The 15976-nt window shown below is 33.5% G+C and overlaps 1 protein-coding gene across 1 annotated transcript; it reads left to right on the top strand.

Annotated features, from left to right (window-relative positions):
• The first annotated feature begins 7728 nt into the window (after positions 1-7728).
• On the top strand, positions 7729-14267 carry LOC116131561 (endoplasmic reticulum-Golgi intermediate compartment protein 3-like). Its single transcript, XM_031417212.1, has 13 exons — positions 7729-8094; positions 9249-9322; positions 9659-9742; positions 9852-9932; positions 10265-10345; positions 10780-10872; positions 11137-11316; positions 11446-11513; positions 11673-11724; positions 12862-12915; positions 13010-13102; positions 13257-13323; positions 13832-14267. The coding sequence occupies exons 1-13, from the start codon at positions 7953-7955 to the stop codon at positions 13921-13923; spliced, it is 1161 nt and encodes a 386-aa protein (XP_031273072.1). The 5' UTR covers positions 7729-7952; the 3' UTR covers positions 13924-14267.
• The last annotated feature ends 1709 nt before the right edge of the window (positions 14268-15976 follow it).

Below are 15976 nucleotides of genomic sequence, written 5' to 3'. Positions count from 1 at the left end.
CGTGAAGTGTTCGCGTCTACATTAGGTATTTTGGGGTACTTGGCCATTTGTGCATGGCGCTTTTCTTTTCATTTGGTCGGCTAAACTCCATATAATTGGTCCTCATTCACTAAACTAATTGATATATTTGCATTAATTAAAGATTAATGGAACCTCTGTTGCATAAAGGGACAAAGACCTTTTCTGTTTTAAAACAGACATTTATAGCTGATTTTCATCGTTCTTTTAGACTATTATGATTGATAATTGTATTATGAACAATGTTGAAAGGGACGACAAAGAAAGATGGTGGAAGTTTCCAAATCATTGCTGTAAAGTCTCCTTTGTATTCCATTTCACGTTTTCTCACCGTCGACAGTCAAGAAAAAACCAATGATCCCAATTTTGCTTTTAATAGTTTAGTGAATATTAGCAGACTAATATTCGGTAATATAATCGGAAGTTTTTGGGAAAAAAAGAATCCCATAGAATTTAAGCAAGAAACATAAGCATGAGATCTGTGTACAATTAATCACATTCTTAATTAAACGTGTTAAATTGTATAGTAAAATGGAGGAGAACTGTGCATGCATAATTTATATATACAGATGGTCAAAACAGGAGGCCTTGGGAGATGCGTTTAAGCAATTACCGAATCCCACGTGATTGAGAGATTGAATTTCAAAGTTGGGGCCGTCGAAGAATGTCAAAAGGAGGGAGTTAGGCAAGCTAAAGTTAGATTTCAATGCCATCAAAATCTTTTATTCATGCCGGAAAAAACTCAACCGCCTTAGTCTTCAGAATAACTTTATAGTTAAGGAAATCCTTTTTTCGCACCAATCTGTTTCCTAAGTTTTAACTTTCATGCATCATTGTTCATGAAACAACTAGAAACCGAATCTTATTATTTAGGAATGAATTTTCATAAATATGTGGTAAAAATGTTTTTTTTTTTTTTTTTTTTCAATAGAGGTGTGTCTAAGCCTGTTTGCCATCACTTCAATTAATTTAAGGTCTATTAAACACCCTACAAGTTCAATGTTTTAAATAGCCATAAATGTGATAGATGACCTCAAATGATTTGTACCCATAAAATAATAAGAAGAAAACAAATATTTGACCCAAACATATATTACCTAAATTAAATATGTTTTAATTTAGGTAATATATGTTTGTTAATTGATATATATATTCATCATACTAATTAAAGACTTTCTTTGTTAATCATTAATCAGTTTAATATTGTGACAAATGAAATCAATTATACGCCCCATTTGTTTAAAATATTTGGAGATTCTAATTATATAGGAGACTTGATTCCAAGATTCCTTACGCAACAATGGAAGAGATTTTCTCCCACTACAAAAAATTCAATGGTTTATATATAATTAACACATGCATAATTGTCATGTTTCAACTAATCCTTTGCATTATTGAAAGATGTGGCTATATCGGTTAAAAATGTAAAAAGTAAACGTTATTTTGTTAATTGTACTTTTGCATATGCAGTGACATATGCATCTTGTGTGGCAACACGTAAGCATTCAATAATAGAACACTGTGCTACATTTATTGCCAAAACTACTCTCACACCAAGTGCCTGCCTGTTATCAACCAAACAACCACATTTTTATAAATCGCGTGGTTTTTATGTTTTATTTCTTGGAAACTGTCGCTGAAAATATTATGGAGCCTCTGAAAATATATAAAAAGTAAAAAACACGGTGGTGATATGCCCACGTACTCTTCAGTGGACTCGTTGCCCACCTGATTTAAATCCCAGTAGGCTGTAGACCTCGTGGACTTCATAAACATAATTGTGGTGTTAATGAATGCCGATAATTCCTTTCTTCAGCAATCAATCAGCATGGCTCTAACTCGTAAAATCTCACGTGCTCCTCTTATGGTTGTCCCACTTTTAACCTATTTTGTCCTTCTTTCTTTTTCTTTTTTGTGCATATTATGATCTTTTTATTAAAGTATTGTTATCATTCAACTCTGATTTTGAGAACCAATGGTAAAAAGTAAAAACGAATCTATATTAGTCAAAAAGGGTGTCGAATTAAATCAAATGTGCTAGTAAATATTCGTTTTTGCCCAAATTAATAAAGTGATTGGGAGTGTCATAGGGCCTAGAGCAGAATGTAAATGTTCTTCAAGAATCAAATCCATGGATCTAAATACACCGACACAGATTAATCTCGATTTGTATAGCATCAAATTTTATTCCAACACTAAAAAGTTGATGTGATTATTGAAGATAAAAATTGTAACCTCCAAGTTTAGGGTTCCTGCAACTGGTTTATCCATCCTTTATGATCCACCACGATCCATATCCACCCACAATTTATAAGCTTCACATCGGCTCAGATATAGAAATTTAAAAAGAAGGGAGGAATATATTTATGTCAATTGATAGATTGTCTTAATTAAAGTTGGTGTTGATGCTTGATTTCGACACCAATAATTCACACAAGAGATATCCTTAAATTACGTAGGGTTTGGACAGATAGACGATTCCTGACCACTCGCTAGCCTGACATTCACTTGCGACACTGATGAAAACTATACATCTTCTATCATTACGTGACGTGACAACGTCTGAATAATAAAAAGCCTCCTTGAATTTTGATTCACTCTTGTTAACGAGAGTTCACAGCAGTCTTGACTTTTTAGACATAAAAGTTGGGTTTAGTCGAGTCATAGCCAAGTCAGTCCAATGTCATTTCAAAAGCTTCTTATCATAAACAGTACCACATGTAGCACCAAATTTGATATGGCATTTGGAAAGTGGAATTGTAAAATTAGACATCGATCACATGAACAACACATGGCATGTTGCCAACTAGTAATCTCACATCACTCAATTTGACTAATCAAATTTCAGTAGCTAACTTGATAGAGAAACTCAGTAATGAATGTGCATGTTGATGGACTGTCATTCATCATCCTCAAGCTGGTGTTTAGTCATTTCAGTGTGGCACAACTACAACTACAGGAAGAAAAAAAAAAGTACATGAGTTCATTTAGTGCCGGCCCATTTCTACATTGATACATTATCAAGCACCACTCATGGGTGTGGTTATTTTTTTATATATAATGTTGCTATCTCTTCACTGAGTTTTTTTATTAAAGATGTGATTTTTACTCTTCTCGCTCCATAGAAAGCTCCACTGAGAAATATATTAATTAACCAAAAATAGAAAGACGGCAATGGAAACAGAAGACATAATTAGAAAGAAAGGCAACTGAAAAAACTGCCAGAAGAGGTAGGGGAGATCCCATGGGCAGGTTTCGGTTAAGAAGAGAATGCATGGGGCCTTCTCCAATGAAAAATAAAAAACCAGACGCTGCAGAATTATAAGATTGGCTCCACAATGTTTCCTTTTCTTGACAAGACAAGTCATTTGGCGATGGCAATGATTCAATAAGGACCCACAAATTTACGCCTCTAGTGCTTAACCCACTCATTCATTCATGCCATTTCGCGATTGCCCACCACTTCACTTCTCCACTGAAACCCTAATCTCTCTATCCCCCACCACCAACCTCACCACCATAGATATCCTCTCCTCTATCTTCTTTTCAAGATTTTTATGGACTTTAATATTTATTAGACTTACAGTGGTGGAAATGAAAAGTGGAATGTTGTTATTGTATGCTTTTGGGAGCATCTACTCTAGTGTTAATTTCAGAATCTATTCAAGGTGCCCACACTTTAATAATACCATGCATCTCTACAACTACTTTGGTTCACTCATTTCTTTATTTAAATATTTAATTTAAAAAATTAAAGGATGATAAAGGGAGAGAGATTCAAAGTCATTTATTCATGATTGAATTGATGTTCTCTTCTCTCTATACCGATGGGAAATTATAGAAGATTGGATTAAAAAAGTAGATTATGGTATCCTTTATGTAGCAATATGAGAAATAAGATATAGATTATGGTAATTTTTTTATACCCAACTGAAGTTTTAATAATCCTACCTCTACTTCCTCTAACCACGCATAATCTTTCTAGTGTCTCTTTTGATATTATTTTAATTTGGAAAAATCAAGGTTAATGTACTTAGATTAAGTTGGAACATTCTTAGGACATAATTATTACCAATAATTTAACGTTATCTTGGTGAGTTAGGCATGGAATAAATAAACGCATTCATTACACTCATTATTGTCAAGATCCTAAAGTTGCCACTTTTAATTTCTTTCAAATATTTGTTAGTGCCCTGGGCACCAGCTGCCATAGTCCAAAGTTGTATCGATTATTCAACACTAAAATTCAACCCACGTCACATATATATTACGACGTACATTCAGTAATATCTAGCACGCCATTACGGTAAAAGAGTATCCTAATATACAACCGCTATTGCTCTACTGGATCATTTTGTCTCTTACACTCAATTCTTCTCCATGCCCAAAAGTTATATAACTAGGGGAAAAAAAAGAAATTTAATTCTGCTCCAACAAAAGAATGAAAGGGTAAGGCCAACCAATGAATAAAGCCCTTCGGACATTGAAGATTCACAGCTCTTCTGTACAAGATATAGCCGTTTATGAGTAAACTTAAAGCATTAAGAGAACCAAATAGTAGAGTGTGTGTGTGTATATATATATATATATATATATGATAATGAAGAACTCAATAAAGATAACTTTTTTAACAAGTTGGACGTTCATCTAAAGCAAATCTCCGTTAACTATTCTCACGATCGAAGTTGCTATTTGTCTCATTCGCCGTACTTGTGCTTTTCCCTTTTTCTTCTAATGTTTTATCTTTTCACTTTAATTATCATACAATAAATTAAACTCATACTTAGGAATGTACCTAATTAAATATAATTTTTAAGGTAAAATCGGACTTTTTTTCTCTCTTTTCCGGCCAATAACAACAACTAATATTGCAGGAAAATCAGAATCAATCTTCGAATTAGGTCCATGTCAAAATTAAATGATAAGTGAATCAAAAGATTTGATTAAAATATGAGACAAGACCGAATTGACAATCAATTTATTATTGAACACTGGGTGATATTCCTCTTAAGTCCACTTACACTTAGAAGAAGGGCGCCAACTCGACACAATAATTTGATTTTAAGGCAAGCTTCCTAATGATTTGATTAGATCTTTCCGCACCATGTATAGTGATTAAGACCGATGGTGCGAAAGTCGAAACGTGATATGATTTCTAACATTTAGGTATAAAAATTTTTCACGTGCTTAATTATTGCGAAACATGGAGGAAAGAACCTTGCCTGAAAACAACTTTAGATCTTGCGTCCAGCTAGAAAATTTTATTTGAACGATCACAAATGAATATAGTGTATGGCATCTTCTGTAATGATAAAGTAGTCAATACCCGATCCAGTAGAAATAAACCCTTTTTAACTTTAATTAAAAAGAATGGTTTTTTTAGCTATTCAAGTATGATAGTTCAAATTCAACGGAATCAGCTGAATGTAATTTAAAATTAAATAATCTTGAAAAAAAAAATGCTATTAATAAAGCCTAAATATCAATTTATCTTTAACAGACAGAATCAAACAAGAATAAATCAAACACGATTTTACCATAGTTCACTTGTTCAAGATTGAACAAGCTATGTTCACGTTGAGCTCCAAAATATTGGGGCTCACTGCTCTAGGATTATTAAGAGTTTACAAAGTACAAACACACTTGAACAATAGTAAAAAACCCCTCTCTACAGACCGATCACTCAATACAATCATCACAACCCTTTAGTTCTAAAAGAAACCTATCCTAGTTTCTCTACCCTTGAAGGAAACACAGCCTTCTACTTGCGAATTAACAGATCACACCAAGGATTACAAGATTTGAGAGTGAACCGAAGAACCCTAGAAGAGAAAGTTGTTGTTTGAAAGGTGAATAGTCTCACGTTTATATACCGTTGACTGTTAGTTGAAGTCTCAGCCGTTGGATCAGTCACAAATTGATGGTTAGGATTGCAAATAATAAAGAAATAAAACAACAGCGTTTGATGGCTTCACAATTAACAAACCCAAAAAAAAAAATGGGATTTAGGAAATTTAAAATATGGTCATTCAATCGACTCATATATACGCTCGATTGTATTCAATTTGAAGGAAATAGTTTTGAATCTATCAGTTGGTGAATTCCAACAAACACCTCTACCCCCAAGTCTTCGAAATAAGTATTAAAAAAGAGCAGGAATCATGCCTAATAGCATTTGCTTTTTCCTTCTTCATTTTAGGGATTACTATTTCCAAAATGAAAGACTCCATGTGAGAAAAATTTCATATTCTTGGAAGTTTCCTTATTCCATCCTTCCAAGTTGACGAATAGTGGAAGTTTCATGGCGACCCAATGAGCAAGGCCATACATATGAATATAGACAAGAACTTCTTTAATGCAAGTAGCTCATTTTTCTTTCCCAAGCAAAATTCCAAGATACCCAAATCTTAAAGCTAAAGAGGGACTTTCTTTATTATAACATGTAATTAAGGTCATTAAAGAATATCTACAAACCAACGAAACGGCAAGAGAATAAATAAATCAACCATGCTGCCCACAATTTTCTAGATCAAACCCATTTGCTGATTAGAATAATTGTCTAGCTAGTTTAACTTTTTGGTAGTCGTTTGCTGGTTCTGAGACGCTGAATGGTAACCACTAACTACAGAGGATTTGACGAAGCAACATTATAATGCTGGGTTTTTGAGTTCAACACTCACAGTTCTGCATGAAATAAAAATACAAATGCCACTATGTATACGTTATATTTAGATAGGTTCGTGGGCGCATTATAATATCATTATTGACAATCTCTAAACAATTAATCTTTGCACCGAGTACGTGCATGGAGATTGGAGAAGAAATAGAAATGATGATGCGATGAAAACGTATATATATATATGGTGGATTGACTTGTACAGGTTTCTTTGATCAATCGTTGACTTGGAAGAATCATTGCGCATTTGCAATTGTTTCAGGATTCCCCACAATCATCTAAGGTTCACGTAATATTGCAACAACCAAATTCATTAATATTGTCAATGTTCTCCATTAGAAATTGGAAAGGAGTGCTGCTAAAACCCTTCAACAGAATTGCATTAAGATTTTTTTACTCTTGAGGTTGAGGTATAGCTCCAGTCCGAAATAAAATTTCTCTTTGGGCTTCAAACACTGTCAGATGCGCAGGCTGTACTCTACGTTGGGCCCAAGGTTGAAATAGAGAATGGGCTCTTGAGCCTGTTCTTCCACCATAAGTACCCATTTCATGGAAGACGTTAAATTGAAGAAATTTTAAGAAAAATAAAAAATATTACCTGACCATCAAAATTTCCTGAAATTATAAATCAGGACCAGAGTCCTTGAAAACTTCCCACAAATAGAATATCAGGTCTTGATTCAATGGACTTAAGTCAAACTTTTTTTTTCTTTCTATCTGATTTAGATTTAAACTTAGGGATGTAAAGAAAAATAAAACGCCTGGGTTAGTTTTAGAATTAGAGTTGTTAATAACTAATTTTGCTATAAAGTCAAAATTTTCAATAACCTTCACACACCAAAAAAGCTAATTTTAATTCTCTTCACCAAGATCTAGTACATTACACTAGAATACCGAACAAAATTTACAGCAAATCGATAATTAATCCGTAAATACCGTAACAATCAAAAACTCCATAATTGTAAATACGCAAAAATAAAAAATAATACGTATCAGTATACATAATAAATACCCGAGATACGCTACTGTCCGGCAAAAGCCCTGAGTCTTCTCATTCGCGCAGAAAACAAATACATTAGAACGCCGTAGACCGTAGTTTTAGGTGTTCAAATCTTAAACGCCTCGTTGAAACAAATTCCGATTCACAAACGAGGCGCTACGTACCTAAACCCATTAAAACGGAAGCAGCACTATTGGACGTTAGATTTTAAATTGGATTAGATTTATATTAGTAGATCCATCGCGACAATTTCAGCGTATGGACGGCATAATGAATAGGCTACGCAATTTGGACGCTTATCCGAAAATCAATGAGGATTTCTACAGCCGTACACTCTCCGGTGGCCTTATCACTCTCGTTTCCTCCGTCGTCATGTTTTTACTCTTCTTCTCCGAGCTCCGTACGTTTTTCGATTTTTCCTTCTGACTTTTTAGGTTTTATTTGGATCTGTAATATATATATATAAAGCTTTGGTTTTCCTTAATTGTGAATATAATTAAATTAGTTTAGGATTTAAGACTTTGTTTGGTGGAATGTAAGTGGAATTTGACATTTTAGCGACCTAATCTTTCTGAAGAAGACATCTTCAACATTTAATTTGAGGTCTTATTTCATGCTGCCAACCATGAGCTAAGGCTTTCTCTAATTCTTCACAGTTACAAATTATTTAGCAATTTCTTAGGGATTATTGAATGGCAGTGGTGCAAATTCTTAATTTCTTTGTCGATACAGCATCAAAAGTTTGTTTCCTGTCTTCTAATAGCTATAGTCATAAGTATTTAACCTTATTCTATCTGGAAAACGAAGAAAAATTGTAAAAATCATTTAAGGATGGAAAAGGTGAGAAAACAAACCAGGGCGCCCCTAATTATATGTTGACGAACCTGTAAATTACTTGATTATTTTAATTTCTACAATTATAAGGATGCATTGAATAATTAGCTCTTAACTAATAGTTTCTCAAGGTTTTTGTAGTTTTATTTGAGATTTTGATATGCAGCTTCATTTTTTTTCCCCATAAAAGTGGTTGTTATGGGAAAATGTATGGGTAGGAAATCTTTCTTTTTGAAGGTGTGGGTCAAAGGTTTCAAATCTAGTTTTGGATTCATTGAATTCCATGGTTCCAATTTGCGTGACCTGGAAGGAGCGATCCCATATTCCATTTTTATTGTTGTTCCTTGTCTGAGATTCCAACTGGAGATGTGGTGCACTTTATTGCGGAGATCTATTATATAGCCTTAAAGTTGGTTTGTTTGTGATATCAACTTTAGCCCAGACATAAAATTTTTTGAAATGTCATAATTCCTTGTCTTTCTGGTTGTAGTTCATAGCCTTGAGAGGATTGTTGTCTGGTTGGTTTCAAACTTCATCTAATAGGTTGTTGGAATAGCTGTAGAAAATTGTATATACTTTTGTGTGTATAATGACAGATGTATTGATTTTGGGATTAGTCTATGTGCTTTTGTTGTTTTGCATCTAATATTGGTTTAGATTTTTCCTTATCTGCTGACAATTAATTTTTATTTACCTTGCTATCTGTGTCTCATGTTGCAGGATTGTATCTCCATGCTGTGACTGAAACAAAGCTTGTGGTAGATACTTCAAGAGGAGAAACTCTACGTATCAATGTAATGTCATTTGACTTTCTAGATTCCATTTTCCCTATTTTATCCTTTTTGCATTAAGTTTATTCAAGTTTCTATTACAACTATGTCGGCCAATAAAATTGAAGTGTGCTGTTGTGCAAGCCCCTGGTTCTTTATACTATTAATTTCTTATTTCATACATATCAAGATTAGTTATATTCATGTCATTTCTGGATCTATTGTATCTTTGCAATGACATTTTCTCCTATTGAAATTATGGTAATTTTGGTCTTTTCTCTAGTATAGTGTGATAAACTTTTGCAATTCATTTTGATGAAAATAATTGATATGTGCCATTTTTTATGCTTGAAAGTGCAGTTTGACGTCACTTTCCCTGCACTTCCATGTTCTATACTCAGTCTTGATGCCATGGACATCAGTGGGGAGCAACACCTTGATGTAGTACGTATTGCTAGGAGTCATTATGTTTTCACTGTTTATGCACTGGATGCTCAAGACCTGTTGTAACTTTGAATGATATTTTAATTTTGCTTTTTCATGCAACTTGCAGAAACATGACATTTTCAAGAAACGATTAGACAATCACGGCAATGTTATTGAAGCAAGACAGGAGGGGATTGGTGCTCCTAAGGTTAGAAGACAATTCTTGAAATTAATTTCTTTAGTCCAAGATTTCCAAAATATTTGTGCATTGCATTGTTTTAAAGATTAAATTTACCTGGTCATGTTCAATTATGAATATGTGGTGGGGATTTAGACTGCCCAAGTCTGGGTTGGTTATCTCTAAAATTACATGAATTGACAAATACTATTCTCGCAATTACTCCAAGAGTAGCAACTCCGGGTGATATTTCTTTCTTTTTGTGCTGCACACACGGCCATTATGTTTAAGATATTCTGTTATCAAGTCAATGTTAGAACCACCTTTTCCTTTATTCTCATTACTGTTCTCTGCATAAACAGATTGAGAAGCCTTTACAGAGACACGGTGGCCGGCTAGAACACAATGAGACATATTGTGGTTCCTGTTTTGGTGCTGAAACAGTAAGCATTTTCTATTTGTTATCTGCAAGCTAGTACTTGGTTTCCATTTACATTATTGTTGTGGATGCCAGCTCAATACTTCTTCTAGAACTGTGCAAAAGATTTGTTATTTATGGATTTGATGCTATTTTCGTGACCACTTAATAGAGATTAATTCGTTTGCTCACCCGGATGTACTATTGAATTGTTTATAATTTGGGCGTGTGATTTTGCAACATTTGTTGTTCTCCTTTTGCTTCTATTTTATTAGCGTTTTACTTTCTTTGCTTATAGCTGCATTATGTATGGCTTTGAGGGGGTCTTGGTGAATGTTGCCTGAATGCCGCCTCATATGATTGATTATAAATATGGATTGAAGATAACCCTTGTGTGATTAGTCCAAGAGAATTCCTTTTTATTCCTTATGAATAATTTTTTTTTTTTTAATTTTGCAGTCAGATGAAGAATGTTGTAATTCCTGTGAGGATGTTCGTGAAGCATATCGGAAGAAAGGTTGGGCATTGTCAAATCCGGATCTGATTGACCAGGTCTGTGAGTATGGGTGCTTGTGTTTTCTAGAGGACAAATGTAACTTGAACTATGATGATGAATTACATGGAATTATTATTGTTGTACTTGCATTTTTGTGAAATGATATAAAGCATAATATTTTTTGGATTTCTGGCAGATGTTGTCCTCTATATTTGATTGTCCATTTTACTAGAATCAATTGATATTTGTTGAATTTGGAAATTGTGAACTTTGGTTAGGAAAATAGACTTGTAACACTTTTTTCCTTTCTTATCATTCAGTGCAAAAGAGAAGGTTTTTTGCAAAGAGTTAAGGAAGAAGAAGGTGAAGGATGTAATATATATGGGTTCTTGGAAGTCAACAAGGTGGCTGGGAATTTTCATTTTGCTCCTGGGAAAAGCTTTCTTCAATCAGGTGTTCATGTACATGACATACTGGCATTTCAGAAGGATAGTTTTAATGTAAGATATGTTCCCTCTTTCGGTTAGTAATTGTAAAATAAACATCAGTTCAATATCATATTCCCTTCTATTCGTCCCAGCATGATCTGTTAGATAAGCCATATGCTTAATTTCTTATATGTGATACAGATTAGTCACCAGATCAATAAATTAGCTTTTGGAGAACACTTTCCTGGTGTTGTCAATCCTCTTGATGGGTAATTTCTTCTTTCATTTCCTGCAATCCTCTTCAGTTTAGCATTTCAGTTTTATAGAGTTTCAATTCTCCTACCTAGGTTTTTCTGGCATTCTGTTTATTGAAATATGTTTTATTGTTGGCTTATTCTATAAAACTTTTTTTTATTTTTAAATTTCAGTGTGCATTGGACACATGAAACACCAAATGGGATGTATCAATATTTTATCAAGGTAAATACTCTGGATGATGGTTTCTGTATTTACTGCACATCTTTTTCTTTTCCTTACGCCTTGGGAACTAAAGGCAGTATAATTTCCCTAGACTCTAATTATTTTCTTTATACAACTCCCTTGCTGTTCTAAAGACAATTTCATTTTCTTATTGAATGTGAATCTGTGTTCTGAAAGACAAAAGCATAGTCATTTACTTTCTTTGGTAAATTTAAGCCTCTGCCTCGAAGGTATGCTATTTGCATATCTAATTTTTCATTTCTTTTGGGAGTGTGTTTTAGTGTGTGAATGTTAAAAATTGAAGGAAAATACTGATACATCGTAAATATGTATTTATTAAGCTTTTAGGAGTATAGAAGTAAAAGAAATATGACCAAAGCAGAATAAAGTCATTGTCTATACAGTGATGCTTCTTGGCTGTGTTTTCACAATCTTTTTACAATCTGTATTTAATGCTCACTAATTTCAGCATTGCCTTAGATGTCATTCTTGAAAGTTATCAAACTTAAGAATATGTCATTTAGAGTTTATGTTCTTCATTTTTGTTTGCTTTTACTATTTCTTGTTTTGTACATGTAAGAAAAAGATTATATTGCCTCACTAGTCCTGTTCCCCTGTCCCGAACACACCATCTGGTCAACTGATTTCTGGTGTATGTTTTAGATTTATGTTGAGTGTTTCAGCAAGAATAATTTGGGTAAAGAAGTGAGGAAATTTTTTCTTGAGTTGGTTTTTTTCAGTTGTTTTAACTGTTTTCTACAATGTGCTTGGAGAGTGACTTGTTCTCAAAGTATGAATTCTCTCTTGTCTGAATGTGATGACCATGCTTAATTTTGGATCATTCACCTTTTCAATTGTGCTTATTACATGGTTAAGCATGGAAAATTTTAACATGATAGTGAAACATTCAGAACTACAGCGTCACTGTCATGAGGTTCTGTGCAATGTTTCAGAATTACTAAATTTTGTCCTTGCAACTAAGAACTTACTATGGCTATAGATTTCTATTGAACTTACTAGTATTGACTTTTAACATAAGCTTCCATGGTTATCACATTACTGTTTACCAATCAATTGGCACGAGTCGTGGAAACTTTCAGTTGAGGGTGTTTTACAACTAATATTCTTGTTTTGCAGGTTGTACCTACTGTGTACACTGATGTACATGGGAATACTATCCAGTCAAATCAGGTATGTTTAGAATCATTCTGAGTGATTAGTTTTTCAATTTTGTTTTGTGCTTACTCAAATTTATTTCATTTTTTCATGCAATCTTTCTTGGCAGTTCTCTGTAACTGAACATTTCAGGAGTGCAGAAATAGGTCGTCTTCAGACCCTTCCAGGAATCTTCTTTTTCTATGACCTTTCTCCAATCAAGGTGAGGTTTCACTTATGACTTGACTAAAACAAGTTTTAGTCTTGATTTTTGGTTGTTGATGTCTTGGCGATGCTGAGTAACTTGAAACTTTGATTTTTTTTTTTTTTTTCCCTCTCCTGGGCCCTTTTTATTTTGCCTGATTTGCTTGTTGCAGGTGACTTTTACAGAAGAACATGTGTCATTCTTGCACTTCCTCACTAATGTTTGTGCTATTGTTGGGGGTGAGTACCAATCATTTCACTCCCACTTCCAGAACCTAATTTTTTCTTCATGAAAAGTAAAGAAGAGTAGAGAAAGGATAGAAACAATGATATAAATATATTCTATTTTCCTCTTGTTGATTATGGATCTTATAAGAAGTTGCATCTTTTTCCCTTATATTGTTTCAATTGCTTATCATAAGTTTTAAATTAATGAGATTCTGTCACTATCTTTGTGAACAGACCATCATTACCATTTGAACTAGATTTTTACCTGAAAAGAATTTTTTTTTTTTTTTTTTTTTGTTTGTGTACCAAAATTTCTTTTACCTGTGGTGTTTTGCCTTCCTTTCTTTTGTGGATATTGTCGCTACTCCATAATTCTAAATATCTTTATGTTCCAGTTACTTTTTCTCTCTTGAAAAAGACTTCACCACTTTATGAATTCTTTTTTTTACTGTAATGCCTTTATTTTACTGATAAGTTATTGTAGTTTATTTGATAATTGTCTTCAATATACTGTATTCAGGTGTTTTCACTGTTTCGGGAATCATAGACTCATTTATATATCATGGTCAAAAGGCAATCAAGAAGAAGATGGAAATTGGTAAATTCAGTTGATCATTGAGTTGGGCATATTGCAGTGCTGTGTTTGGTTTGTCCACCATTGCTTGCGTTGTGGGAGAAATTCCAAATGAAGAAAAAGGAAACCCTGGAATGGACTCTCCCTGACGGGTTGATGGACTTTTTTCAGTTACAAGTAAAGTTGGCTGAATTAGACTAATTTCTTATGTGAAAAATTGCCTCTGCCACTGAGCTATTCATGTATCTGTCAAATACTGGGGGTTTCTCATTTTTTGCTGGAAAACTTGCTTAAAACTTGTTAGCGGGTATAGTAATATAACAAAAAGTCTTGTAAGGTTATTATGGAGTCCACCATATACATTTTTTAATCTGTCCCAACATCTCAATTCAAATGCCAAAAAGTTTGATATGCTTTGCTACATTGAATCCTTCTTCTTTTTCTCTTTGTTTTTTAATTATAAATGAAATCAAGCATTAAACATTAACAAGATGCCTCAACAAACCTATTGAGGTTTTGGAACTCTTCTTGGAAAAAATAAGGTAGACAATCAAAAGATTGATTGGTGACTCTGCCATGCTCAATTATTACCCACATTCAGCACATGCGTCTCTGTTAAGTTATTTAGTCGTCTTTGTCAAAAGGAGGTGGCAGGCGGCATCGGATCCATGATTAAACGCAAGATTGGTTTATCAGCGGAAAATATCAAAGGCATTTATGAATTGATTGACCCCTCTTGGATCTTATGTCAGCAGGTTTGAATTTTCATGGAATTTCATCCAAAATAGTATAGCCGCACATGCTGTATTATTATTAATTAGCATCATGGAAAGGCATTTACTCTAGTAATAGTATGTGAGAATTTGGCATCTTATAATAACAATTATGTTGATAAATAATCTAGAAGATGAACAATAATTATAGTTCGGGAAGGTTGTAGTGAAAGGGAATTCCAAATCCCAATGAATGTACCCACCCAAAGTCAAATAATTTAAGTTGTTTATTTCTCCATAATCAATGCTTCAAAGGCAAGCAATTAAGACCTGCGTTTATTCTGACTTTTCGTCCAACCAATTGTGCCGCAATTAGCCACATTAATCTTCAACCCAACCCATTTCATGATTTTTTTTTTTTGTTTTTTTTTTTTGATATTTTTCCTTCATGAAGTTCGATTCTACAACTTTCAATTTGTTAAATAAGAAATTCAGACCCAATCAAAACGTAAAACTATTAAGTACAACTTATCATTTGAAAATCCGAAACACCATACAGTTTCTAATACTACGTGAACAACATATAAATTCATGGTTGTTTTTCTGAGGAGGTTCAATTGAAATTCCTCTTCCTTTTATTTTCTTTTAAAAAAATTCTCAAGCACCCGTTTTGACTCTGTTGAGTAATGATTTTTCAGTTAAAAAACTATTGATGCAGCACCTAAGTTTTACTGCAAGTTTCAGAAGATTATGCGATCTATGTTAGATTTTACAGATTCGGTAATCTGAATGAGACAAACATGTCAAACTGTCGTAACAACGAAAAGACACATTATTTTCACGAATAAATTCCACACTGCTGCAAAAAGAAAAAAAAGGAAGAAAAATCTACAACAAAACAACCTTATGAATAATTTATTTCTAAAGAGGTATCCAGAACCAATTGAATAGAGGTCATTTCATAATTAATCTTTGCACTGCAAGCCTCAAAGCATATTTGTTAATAGTCCAGATTCTTTATTTATCATCAAAGCCTTACACACCACAAAGCGCTGATCGCAGAAACTGATACATAAGGTTTTAAACAATAATATTCTCCTTTTCTAGAATTGAATTTTAATTTATTAATGCAGTTCATTCACACCTCTTTTTCCTTCTTGATAGACCTTTTAGAATAATGAGAAACACAATATATAGTAAGCTTAACTATGTCTTTATGCATTATATTATATAAATTGTCGAACTTTCTTGCAGTAATCCAGGGCCTCTTTTTTCCCTTTCTGGTTTGAATAGAATGACAATAACTAGAATAAAGACATATAAAGGTGGTGCCCAACACTTTATGTTATCTGAGGATGAGGATGGAGATGTGATGTGA

Source organism: Pistacia vera, unplaced genomic scaffold (genome assembly GCF_008641045.1).
Source record: "Pistacia vera cultivar Batoury unplaced genomic scaffold, PisVer_v2 Contig234, whole genome shotgun sequence".
NCBI classification, from domain to species: Eukaryota; Viridiplantae; Streptophyta; class Magnoliopsida; order Sapindales; family Anacardiaceae; genus Pistacia; species Pistacia vera.
This window is presented reverse-complemented; position numbering and strand designations above follow the sequence as displayed.

Excerpts from the sequence above, each read along its gene's own strand:
- LOC116131561 (XM_031417212.1), top strand. The coding sequence starts at position 7,953 with ATGGACGGCATAATGAATAGGCTACGCAATTTGGACGCTTATCCGAAA. Across the intron at positions 11,317-11,445 it reads TTCAGAAGGATAGTTTTAAT|ATTAGTCACCAGATCAATAA; the intron begins GTAAGATATGTT and ends TATGTGATACAG. Across the intron at positions 12,916-13,009 it reads ATACTATCCAGTCAAATCAG|TTCTCTGTAACTGAACATTT; the intron begins GTATGTTTAGAA and ends CTTTCTTGGCAG.